Genomic DNA, 12,986 nt, shown 5'->3' on the forward strand with positions numbered 1-12,986 from the left:
TGATAGCAGTCTTCAAGTACATAAAAAGTTGTTATAAAGCAGAGGATGATAAACTGTTTTCCTTAACCACTGAGGTCAGGACAAGAAGTAATGGGCTTAAATTGCAGCAAGGAAGATTTAGCTTAGACATTAGGAAAATCTTGCTAACTGTAAGGGTAATTAAGCACTAGAAGAAAATACCTAGGAATCTCCCATGCTTAAAATAAAAATTCCATGCAAAATATAAATTCCATGAAAAATACTTATGGAATCTCCCATGCTGGATGTTTTTAAGAACAGGTTAGACACACACACCTGTCAGGAATGTTCTAATACTTAGTCCTGCCTCAATGCAGAGGACTGAACTAGATGACCTACTGAGGTCCTTTCCAACCCCATATTTCTATGATTCTGTATCTGCTTAAGACTCCAAATAAACACAACAGATGAACAAGCCAAACATGAGCAGGTGTCTTTTAGCAAAGTCTACTTCCGCTGGTGTTTGTGGGGGAAAAAAACAAAACCTTGAGTTCTGAAAGTCTGCTCTGCTTTCCACTGCACTGAATGTAACTCGCATGCTACATGCTAGGAGGCATGACAATAACATTACTAGTATTTAAACTGGTCCTCAGTTTAAGAAGACCCCAGAAAACAGGGCAGGTAGCAACCTTTAAATTCTTGAAGAACTTCACAACACCTTAGTGAAAGGATCCTCCTTCCTAAGCTAGATGTCTACTTCATCCTCAGGGCCTGAGAAGCCTCTCTTGACCTAGTGCCCCTGTACCATGGGGTAGGGGAAGGGGAACCAGACTGCCAGTGAAACCTCTATTCCTGTCTAAATTTGCTTTTGCAGATGTTCATTAAACAAAAAGTAAAATCCCACATTAATATAATATTAAATCTGCAAATATGGGCCCTGATCTAGCAAAGCACTGAAGCACATGCTTAATTTTAAGCACCCGAGTATGAATGAAGTCAAAGGGACTATCATGTGTCTAAAATTAAACATCCTTAAATGCTTTCCTGGATCAAAGCCTTAAGCACCCAAGTTAAATAATGAACGTGTTAAGGTTGTATAGCAACGTTGATTGGCTCACATTGTGTCATCAAACAACTTTGTCTTTTTTTTAAACTCACATAAAACTGTTGCTCTTGAGATCTAGCCACATAGGATATTGTCATTTTAGAGTTCAGACGTTTTCTTAACTTCCAGTAAATGGTTTCAGCCCCTCCTTATGTAAGTTTCAATAAGGCATGAGTGAAAGCAGTGGCTTTATAAGGAAAGTCATACTGGAATCTTAACTTTAGCTTTGGCTGTCATGAAAGTGATAACAAAGGTTTATTGATCCCAAACACAAAAGTGGTTATAAATGATTAATTTACACATTTCAGAAGCACTGTCGTCTTTATCAGATCACTACTCCCCATGATCATACATCAGCAAATGTAGTAATATAAATAGTTAATACAGATACCACACTGAACTGAGCATCTAATTCATCTTTTCTAATTAGGTCAGAGCTATTCATAGTGAGGTCAGAGCTGTTCTCTTTACACTACCCTAGAAATTAACCAATATAGCTAGTGATGCTTTTAAATTTGCTAAACCTTTCCAAATGCTGTATACCAGAGATAACTAGAATGCTTTTATAGAAAGATTAAAATTTTAAAAAGGAGATATTAAGTATTGGTACTTCAGATAGAATTTATGAATGCTCTTTCCTGCCAGAGAAAAACTAATGGGTATCTGCAGAACTGCCAATGAAAACCAGTAACCTTTCACAACCAAAATCAATAACTTATATATAGTTGGGAGTAATAATGGTTTTAACTCAAATTCATCTTGGACCTGTAACTAATGTACTTGCAAAATGTCAAACACACAGGATTATTCTAATAAAGACAAAACTTTGTCAATACTAGTTTTCTGATGTTTCTTTGATCTGGAGCCCAAACTTTCAATGATTTGCAACCATTTGGCAGTAGGAGAGAAGATGGATAAGAATACATTTCACCTTTCAACAAGAGCAAAACTCAGCAAATAGGAAAGATGTTTTGAAAATGTGCTTTCAGTTGACCAAATTATTCCACTGACATCTGAAAATCACTTAAGTAGTATTAATTTCCCACAGATATTGAAGTGAAGCATCTTAAGTTTTGTCAGAATTTTAAAAACTCACTGCTGTCTATTGGATTCGTATATCAGATTCAACATGGAATGTTTTGTGTAATGTTATTGTGGAAGTTCAGTTAGGATAGGAGCCCAAGCCCATTTAAATCAATAGGAGTCTTTCTACTGACTTCCTTGCACTTGGGATCAAACTCTTTCATAGCTGATAACAATTACAAATAAAGGTAAATATGTGCAGCATTTGCCCAAACACTATTTTTAGTATTTTCTGTGTATTATGTACATGTATTGTATAAATGTGTCCATAGCACATTGGACCTAACTTGCAGTGCTAAAGCAGACAAAAGCCACAACCAAGGAAGAATGTAGATGAAAGCTCTGAGGTATGTTTTGTACGTGTTTAATCAATGGGGTTTGGATGCTGATGAGAGACTCTGGGCAACGATGGTAACATTACATAAAAATAACATTTATTTACACCAATGTAAATGTTGCACGTGCAAGGACTGCATGACTGAGCAAACCTCCTGTATCTCTAGTAGACAATGGTATAGTAGAAAAAAATTAAATATAACCAATGTTCATATTGAAATCGACTTTTTTCCACACCACACAAGAAGTGACCACTACAGCAACAGTCATTTTAATAAAAGGTCCAGCACTTAGACATTTTTGGCCAATTAAGGCAGAAAACAAAGGAGATGGACAGCTGTAACATGCAGTTACAAGATGCTTTTCATCATGAGTACTTTTAGTTTCTTACAATTCTTCTCTATATGAAGGCTGAAAAAATAAACAACTGTGACCTCCAACTGGCAATGCTCCGTAATTGCACAACGGGCAACTTCACTCAATTGTTTAGACTATATTGGGCACAAAAACACAACTATTTTATTGTTTCTAAAGGCACGCGCTAGCCAACAAGAAAGATCCAGTAAATAAATTAATGCATTCCCACAGCTGACTGGATATTGGATAAAAACTGAGAGTGGTCTCTCTCGAAAGGAAAGAATTAACTAGCAAAGTAGCATACCAGGAATAAAATAGTCCTAAGATATTTCATAGTTTTAACAAAGGTGTATGAAGCAACATCTGCAGGAATATTATGGATAGCATGTCCTAAATGACCATTTCTATACATGTTTTATTGATAGTTCATGTCAAGTATCCAGCAACATTAAATTCTACTTCCAACTATGATTCTGGAGTTGATCAGAAATTAATGGAAGTGCAAAGTAAAACCACCTTCCAATACTCCTATTGTTTTTCTTAATTCAAGTTACAAAAATAATAGATTTTTCCTATCATTAAGGCTAATGCAGTTGTGGCATGAAATAGTTCCTCCAGTAGTTCAAAGGCCAGAATAAATTGATGTAATATCTGCTACAATTAGTACATTTTAAAGTTGAACTTCTGTATTCTTCATATGGGCAAGATTAGACAGAAGGGAAGTCAAATGCTTAAAAGCATAGGTATTTGTTTTTCCTAGTAGCTGTTTCTTGCAGTTCCAAGAAGAGTATTTAGAAGTCAGTTATCTATTTACCTAAAATAGATGCAGGGCTTACTGAAAGGGCAATATTTTTTTTAAAAATAGCAAAAATATTTTTAATTGAATTGTTAAATTTTTAGTCTTGAATATAATAAGACTTAGCTAGCTCATTTTTACACATTCAACAAGATCATAAATAATTCCGTGTGCTATTTTAAAAATAATTCACAGGAAAGCAAAATTTGACTGTTTTTCTAACCGAATTTACATGACAATGAACATTTTAAGAAATCCATAGGTGCACCACAATCTTTGGGTCTTCTACTTGAAACACAATCAAGGTAATAGGATTTTATGAAGGATCTAATTTAATGCATGCAACTTCTAACATGGATGATACATAATCCTGTATGTACAAATTTAAAACTAGAATAGAAATCATCCAGTGAATAATAACAAAAAAGGTTAAAAATGCTTTTAATGGTCTGTCAAACAGTACAGTTTTACGATACCCCTGCAAAGAACACAAGTGTAATATTCTATTAATATAATACTTCAAATAAACAGTAACTTGCAGCCCACATCAACTGATACTTAAAAAATTGTTTCGGTCAACTGAGGTGAGCCCTCTTCCTCTTGTCTTCCAGGGAAGAGTCCTGTGGATTTTTTCTGTAACACCATAATAGTAACAACTATAAATGGGAGAGAGATTTTTTTGTGAGGAACTCCCTTAGAGGTCAACTGAAATGCTATTTAACAGAAGTTTGATCCCATATCATTAATCTAACACATGTAGACATTAAAAAAATTACAAATGAATATATTTCCGGCCTGATCTTGCTTCTACTGAAATCAGTGACAAAACTCCCATTAATTATACAAAAATATTTAAGGGTAGGTCAGAATACTTTTTACGTGTTAGGATCAGAATTTAGGCACTCTGGGTGAAATCCTTGCCCTGCTGAAGTCAATGTTTTCCCATTGGCTTCAATGGGGACAGGATTTCACCTTGGTTTTCAAGCTGCAGTGCAGGACATCTAATCACCTAAATAGTGAAATCCTTATACTACATGAAATTTTTGTGATGTCATCATCCCTTGTAAAAGAAGTACAAAACTCAGTCACAAGGTCAGAAAAACAAAAAGCTATTTTGTTTTAAAATGTATTTGTCATTTAACCCTATATTTTGTGTGTGTGTGTGTGTGTGTGTGTGTGTGCACGCGCGTGTGTGCTTTTCAGGATCTGGAATCTTAAACAGGTTCACAATTAAATGCAAACAAAACATTTGAGTGCAATAATTGAGGTTGAAATATCAATCACTTGAAATTCAAGCAACATGAAACATTGCTTGTGTTAAGTTATGAGTTAATGTTGCTTGATATTTAACCTTAACATTGCATTAACAGTAGGTTTTTTGCATGTGACTTTTTAATTAAAGAAATAAAAACACTCTTGAGCTATTTGGCTTGTGAAACTGATAATGATCCTGGATTTATAATAATGACTTTTGGATCAGCAATTCTCTTTGTTGATTAACTCAGCAGACTCTCTGCCCCAATGACTAATAGAATCACCCTTAAAAGATTTTTTAAACTCATTGAACTGCAATTTATTTGGCTTGCAGATCTTTCAAACTTTACCAGTTCCACTGAGCATCCTATATGCAAAATAGCAGTCATTAAAAATTCAACTTAGTTTTTAGAGCGTCAATCAGCTCTACGAAGTCTAACAGGTTTGAATTTTTTTTTAAAACTCCAGGCACTTTACAGTTTTTCAAGCATAAATATTCTGATCAGAACATGTGGGAAAATGTTTTTTCTATATTCCAGAATAACAAAAAATGGATCAATTTAAGTCATATTTTGCAAAACAATTCACTTCTGAGCTGAGACAAAACATAGGTAATTCCAGACCAAAAGGACTTTCAGTTACTTAAATTTGTTGTTAGAATAAGAACAAGATTTCAAATAGAACTATATTTACCATAATAATTTATGGACTTAATCCTGCAAGGTGCTAAGCATTCTGGTCTTGATCTTAATTTAACTTTAAGCATGTGAATAGCCCCACTGAAGTCCAGAGGACCACTCATATGTGTAAGTGAGTGCTTTGCAGAATGAAGCTCCATATTATTGGAACTCAGGAACACAGCAAGAGCTCAGCATTCTACAAAAGCTTTAGCCATCAGGGCGTGTGTGTGCACGCATCTGTGTGTTTTCTATTGGCCAGATTTCACATGGGATTTGACAATTAATTTTCCATTCTTTTCACGCTCAAATTTTCATCCCCACATGAAAGCACTGAAAATAGAAGCTTTCAAAAAACAAAAAGCAAAAATATCAAAGAAGCGACAATGCCAGTGATTTACATAAATATTGATATTTAGACAAATGATTGATTAGTACATTCTTACCATGTTAAGAGAGTCATGCAGCAGATTTTTGGATCTACAACTCAGACCCTGATAATTTAAACTATGAACTGTACATCAGTAAATTCAAGCATGTGATGAGTAATACTTGTGAAACTTAAAGCACTTTCTTAAATAATTTTAAAATAAGATGACACTTAGCTATCTTAAACTTTTAACAATACATAGTACATTTACAATATTTATAAATAAATTATCACAATTACAAACACCAAATTCTATGTGTACAATACTAATTTACCCCAAAGACCAAAGAGACATACAGACTTTAAAAGTATTACTGAAACCCATTCAATGTCTTGCAACCAGGTGAAGTCAAAACTTTTTGTTCTGCAGGAATATATTCCACTGAAGGGCACATCTGCAGTAAGAGTCACTATGTCAAAGTGCAAAAGAATGAATACATCAGATGAAATAAATTACTTTTTCAATGTCTTCATTAATTCATTTTGCTTTTAGCAGGAAAGTTACAGAATATTTTGTTTAAATACTTAACGTAAATAAGGAGTTATTTTCCTTTCCAAAAGAGTTTTTCCCCTTAATCCTTTCAAGAAGTTATTTAAAACTAGATAGAAGAAGAGGATTTTAATAAAGAGAAAATAAATACACTTGATTCCTTTGGAATAAATTACTACATCAGATCTAAAAAGCAAAAATGTTACAATACCAGCACCTACTCTTATTATTTAAAGTTTAAATGTCTCCCTCCACAGGTAAGAGAAAGAGAGGTGTACCGACTCAGCAAGAGAAAGAAATAATAAGTCTGAAAGCGCACTGTGCAACAAACAGTAAGAAAGACTGTTGAGTGTGAACATCCCCTTTAGATATCAACCTTAAAGCTCTGTCTTTACTAGAAAATAGATCTATTGCTGACGACGGTGTGACGACTCAGAAGTGAGTCCCACTGAACCAGTGCGGACAAAGGTGTAACTGTGTGCACGAATGGAACCATTTTCAGCACCATTAAAGAATGTCAGGATTATTCAGTCTTACACAACTAAAAGTTTGCACAGAAAATGTGCTAGAATTATGTATGTCATGCATTCTATCACTGTGCTAAAAGTGGCCCATTTACATTCTCAGTTATATCATTTTCAACACTGAATATTCCCAACAACCCTTGTCAGCAATAGATTCATCTGTAGTGTAGACAGGACTATAGAGAAGTGAAAAAATTAATCCCAGTCATTTACATAACATATTAGCAACTAAAATAGCCTATTGTTCACGGGGTTTTTTTTTTTTTTTTACAGAACTACTTTATTTTAAAAATTTAGTCCACATAACTTGATAGTTAAAATTTTATACTTTCAATTTGAGACAGAGGCCCAATCCTGATAACACTTACATTAGTAAGGATTACCTGTGTGAGTAAGTAGTTCTATTGTTTGCATGATCAGATCACATACTTCTCAGTGGGTTCACTTCTTGTAAAAATTAGGAAGATTTCTTTATACACAATGCACTTGGAGAATACAATAAAAGCACATCTAATCCCAATAACTGAGTGCGAGGTTTGTAGCATAAATGTTTGCTTCGAAATCAAGAGATGAGAATCTACCACACAGTATATCATAAACCGTGTTTTTAAAAGAATGATTTTGAAGATTTAAATTCAAGAGATATTACCCAAGACCTATTACAATTAACTCAGAACACTTTCCAAAGACTGGATACACTCTCCTCCCCCTCATCTAGAGTATAAAGTAACCAGTGCAAAAATGTGACAAACGCTTCCCTTCATTTAGACACCAGTAGTTCTAACCAGCCACCTGTTCCCACTGGCACTAGCAACTGATTTGCTATCCCTTTATTACAGTTTTCAAAACTTGCCAATATGGTTAGCCAAAAATCACTCTTTTTCCCTGCAAACATTAAACAGCAGACATTATTTTCACAATCTTGTGGATGACAAAGGCGTGACATGTTCTTAAACAAACTTTGGAATCTGTGACAGATCTTCCAACCTGCATACAAGTTATTAAAAAAAAGGTTTTTTTGTTTTTTTTACTTTGCACTAAATTCCATCATATAATCTTTCCTTCACTCTTCCCCATGATTCCTGTATTTTTTGTATCCGTAGACAAATTACAGCACTTCAGTAGCTGTTATGAATTGTGGTGCTATGTTGGTCCTGCACAGTCTTGACATATGAATCGTGCAAAATCTCAGAATAATTTTTAAGCCCTACTTACAGGGGATGTCCCCATATGACACTGATCCAGCCCAGAGAGTTCCTCTTTGACACTTTGCCCTTCTTTTCCCCAAAACTCTCAGGGGATGCCATCTTTCCTTTGGCAGCACTGTGAAGGAGGCACTCCCCAATCATACATGTAAGACAGCCTGAGCTTAACCTCCTCCTTGCAGAGCTTCCCTTCTTTGGCCAAAGTCTGATGCTTCTCTAGCATGTCCTCAATGCTCTGCTTGTGAGTGACAATATACTTATTGTTGCAGCCCCGTGACTTATACTCTGTGTCAAAACGTGGGTCATGCACCCTCTTCACATTTACAGGAGCCAGCCAAGCACCCAGAGAGACATCCTCACTCTGCCACATGTTGAAATAGTCTTGGCTGAGTCGCAGGTAGTGCACCAGGTCTGCAGAGAGCACATAGCCACCACCAAGGGCGTAAGGCAGGTAGTAGTCACATAGGAGCCAAGTGCTCTCTTTCCACTTGCCGCCCGACTTCACTCGACCGCGACCAGAAAAGAAACCCCAGTACAGGCGACGGGGCTCTTTGGCCCTCAGTTCTTCCACCAGTACGTCCAGGCGTACAAAGGTGTCATCATCAGCCTTGAGGACAAAGCGGAAGTCCAAGTGCAGGTCCAGCCAGACATACATTGCCAGGACCTTGGCAGTCAGGTTTTCATAGGAATCATGAAGCTCAGGCAGCAATAGCAGGTCCCGGTGACGGCTCTGCTCCAACTGTAAGTTGTGAAGCTCCTCCCCAGCCAGGCTGCCCGTGCCTATCACAAAACGACACCAGATGTCATCCTGAGGGGGCCGGCCAGCCGTCGAGAGCCAGGTGCTGCGGATGATGCTGCGGCGCTCCGTGTACTTGGGGCCGCTGGCGATGAGGACAGCCAGGAAAGCAGTCTCCTCAGGAGCTGGCGGGGCTGCCGGCGGGGGTGGCCCGGCTCCCCCTCCACCATGGGGCAGCTGCGGTGGCTGGTTGTGGGGCAGACCCCGACCAGACAAGGGCCTGAGGCTCTCCGAGGTGCACTTGGCCAGGTAGAGGAGGACCACAGCGAAGACCGCCAGGCCACCCAGGCCCAGCGCCGTCTTGTGGCGGCACAGGAGCCGCAGCAGCTTCATCGCGGCCAGGGAGAGATGCCGGGGCAAGAACCGGGCCCAATACTCTTGAGGCCACCCAGTCCCCAGAACAGCACCAGGCTGGGCCCAGCCCTCACACCCCCCTCCTCCTTCCAGGGGGCGGGGCGGTATCCAATGGCTCCTCCCACTCGAGGGCAGCCCAAAGCCCGGGGCCCCTCAACGGTTCCTATTCTGCCCTTCAACCTCAGACCCCGCGGTCGCCGCCCTGAGGATCAGACAGGCATGGCAATGAGTGGAGCGGCCCAGCCCCGGCCCCGCCCCCCTCCCGCATACTTCCCCCCCGCCGCCTAGAGACGAGAGAGTCCCGACCCGTTGTCTTCTTCTCCGAGCACAGTCAGGGCGCCATGACTCTCCTCAGCCGGCGACTTCCCGGCCCGCTCCCTCCAGCTCTTTCCCTGCGTTCGTGGAGCCGCCCGGGCGGAGCAGCTGGGTCGCTGCCTGCATAACGGCCTGCTCCGTCAGCGTGGACAGCGCCCGCCGCCTGAGCGAGGGGGGAAGAGAAGACACGGAGGGAGGAGGAGGAGGGGCTGAGGCCCGCACCACGTGACCACACAGCTCGTCTGCCCGGACTTCAGCCTCCTCCATATCGCGCCCGGGCAAGCGAGGCTGAAGCAGCTGCCATCTTGGGGGAGGGTAAAGGCCGCCATATTGGATCAGGGCAAACGAGGTCCACTCCGCCGCCATTTTGGATCAGGGCAGGGTAACAAGCAAATCGGCGCCCTTGGCTCAGCTCAATTTGCTCAACGTGATCTGAGGCCTCCCAGTGGTGAGTGGTCTCAGGGCACGGGAGCCATCCCCCCCCCGCTCCCCTTTCTGCTGGGTCCCTCAAAACAGAGGTATTAAAAGCACTTTTCTGCATAGATGCATTGTAGCACACCTAAGGATGAAAGTGACGAGCACAATGCAGAGGTGTGTAACTACTGAGTCAGCTTCTGGGTCCTTCCCATAAGAGGCCAGAGTAAAATCTCAAAGACTCTCATGCAGGGGCTCTCTTGTGGGAAGGAGAGCGCGCTCCTGGGGGCTGACATATGAGCCCTTTGGCCACAGGTTAATCTGAATGCTAAAGCCCAGATCCTCAATGGTATTGAGGTGCATGGCTCCCATTCCCATTGAAATCAATGGAAATTAGGCACCTCCGTACCTTTGGGGATCTGGGCTTCAGACTCTTAAACAATATTGCCATTCCAACCACAAGCATTCAAAAGCCAGGAGTCAGAGATAGACTTTAAAAATCATGATAATTAAAATAATATAGTTGGGTTTCTGTTTGTTTTGAACCTTTATGGTGGGTCATGTTTCCAAGCTTTTGTCTGAAACAATGAGGAATAGAAATTTCTTTTTTTTTTAAATGAGATTTTCATTTATTCACATGCCTCCAGCAGCTGGGGCTTTAAAACAAATAAAATATTGTGAGACTTGTGATAAAATTCTAATAATTGGCAAATTTCCAGATTCACTGTTAACACAATTCTAGGTATCCTGAACTCTAGTCACTTAGGCACTGCTGCTGGTTCAGAAACAGAATAAACTATATTAATTATTTGGCTACCCAAACAATTTGACACAAAAAGTGACCTGGGTCAAACCTTGCATTTAAAATGATTTAGCACATTCAAATGCTGATTAGAAGTGATTTATTTAATTCACAAGCTGCTTTGCTTCTACCTGTTTGTTGCAAAGGCTGGCTTGGCAGCTCAAAAGCAGAATATTGCCAACAAATGTTAAAAATTTTGAGTCACTTTAAAAAAATACCAAAATATCCCAAGAGATATGTTGAAATAGTGAGACTTGACAACAGTAAATTTTGTTGTTGCTGTCTTATTTTTGCAAATGATCATAGATTTAGCACAAGTGCTTCATCTAGAGAAATCAGATTAGATATTCAGTCAAATTCTTTGGGGAATTAGGTTGTTTTCCAGACTAATTTGTAAAGGCTGAATTGGGAGATAAAACTGACTTTCCTTAGACCAGTCATGTGGGAAAAGTTATGTGGGAAAAAATGATCTCTTTTTGCAAAAGGTTTTTTAAAAATGGAATTTTTTAATGAGCAATAGCTTAGGTGCCTAAGTATATTATGTGCAGTACTGGACAGTACAAAGTTACCATTCAAGGCTACTGACTATTTTTTCTTTGGTAGAGCCAACTCTAAAGGTTAGAATCTTTATCCCATTTACATTCTTTAGACAAATTAAAACTATTGGGTCTGCCTCTAGGCCTTTAACATAACAGGCATGCATATTTAAAACACCAAAGTCTCTGGGGCAGTGACAGTCCATTTTCAGTGGTAATCTGGTGGAGTGGTGGTGGGGTGTCAAGGGCAGGATACTCTTGAACCTCTTTGCCCCAGAGAGCACTTGCCCCAGAGAGCCCCCGCACCTAGACCTGCACCCTATAGAATCATTGTCCCAGATAATGCTTGCCCACAGCTAGGGTAACATTGTTGTCTTCTCAAAGGAAAGGGGCTAATGGCCTTTGGCTCTTACACATGCTATATAAAAAAAATTAAAAACACATAGCCCCCATCACTTGATCCAGTCCCACAATGAACATTCCCATTCTCTCATGAGAAGTGTGGCCTATTAGCTCTCCAATGTGTACATAAAGTCAAAACAGACTCAAGCTTCACCTGACTTATTGAGACATCTGACCAATGGAGCGTGGAAATTAGTGTCCCTTCAATACCCACGTGAACTAATTTAGAAACTATCATCTTGCGCTTCCCAGTCAGGGATTGAATTGGAATGCTTTATGATGGTTTGGTGGAATAATAATTTTTGGAGGCTTCCATGTTGTACTTCAGAAACTAAACTTTAATTTAAAAAAAATTACCCCTCTTGCCCTTATGCTGACAAAGATAATTTGCACATTGTGAACTAAATATGACACAGTGATGTCTGCCTGAGTCAGCAGACAACCTTATACAATAACTCTGGGATGTGACCAAGGCCTGGAGAAGAGTGTTAAGGTACAGATTTGGTAGGAAAGTTGCCATCCTCTTGCAAAACAAAAACGTGATTATATTATATTTTATATATTATATTTTTACTTAAAAATTATTATTGTTAGTAAACAATTATTTATATTATGGTAGCCCCAAAATCCTTAGCTGGGATTGAGGTCCGATTGCACAGGGTATTGTACTAACATAAATAACAGAGAATCAGGGCTTACATCTGAAAGAAACAGAACAGGCGAGGTAGAAAGTGGGGATATAACATAGGAATACATGAATAGGGTGATGAAATGGAAGTTTTGTAAGTTACACTTTGCTGTTTTGTTTTACTTTGGGGTAGAGGAAGGATGAGGAGCAGTAGGAATGGAGGAGTTTGGAAGAGCAAGGGAGCTGCTAAATTCCATTTCTTAATATTTCCGTTTTATATTGTTATCATCTCAGCTTGACCAGAGTCCCCCGGTAGCAGCATAGAGGGTCCTCTGGCCGCAATCAAAGATGGTTGTCGATAGTATCCAGGTAACATTTGCTTCTCTGCCCCAAACAAAGATGGCCGCCGACGGCGGCCAAAGTAAATCTAGAGCACCTTCTCTGCCCTGATCCAAGATGGTCGTCCACTCTGAGGTCCCTTTTTATAGGTAGGTCTCGCAGTGCCTGCTTTGACCTCGCTCTTT

At 39.6% G+C, this 12,986-nt stretch overlaps 1 protein-coding gene across 1 annotated transcript; it reads right to left on the bottom strand.

Annotated features, from left to right (window-relative positions):
* Nucleotides 1-4,059: 4,059 nt before the first annotated feature.
* On the bottom strand, nt 4,060-9,469 carry B3GALT6 (beta-1,3-galactosyltransferase 6). The gene has a single exon (XM_067567266.1). The coding sequence runs from the start codon at nt 9,342-9,344 to the stop codon at nt 8,304-8,306; it is 1,041 nt and encodes a 346-aa protein (XP_067423367.1). The 5' UTR covers nt 9,345-9,469; the 3' UTR covers nt 4,060-8,303.
* Nucleotides 9,470-12,986: the final 3,517 nt, after the last annotated feature.

Source organism: Emydura macquarii, unplaced genomic scaffold (genome assembly GCF_026122565.2).
Source record: "Emydura macquarii macquarii isolate MOO-44397 ecotype Brisbane River unplaced genomic scaffold, CSIRO-AGI_Emac_v2 contig_2768, whole genome shotgun sequence".
Taxonomy (NCBI): domain Eukaryota; kingdom Metazoa; phylum Chordata; order Testudines; family Chelidae; genus Emydura; species Emydura macquarii.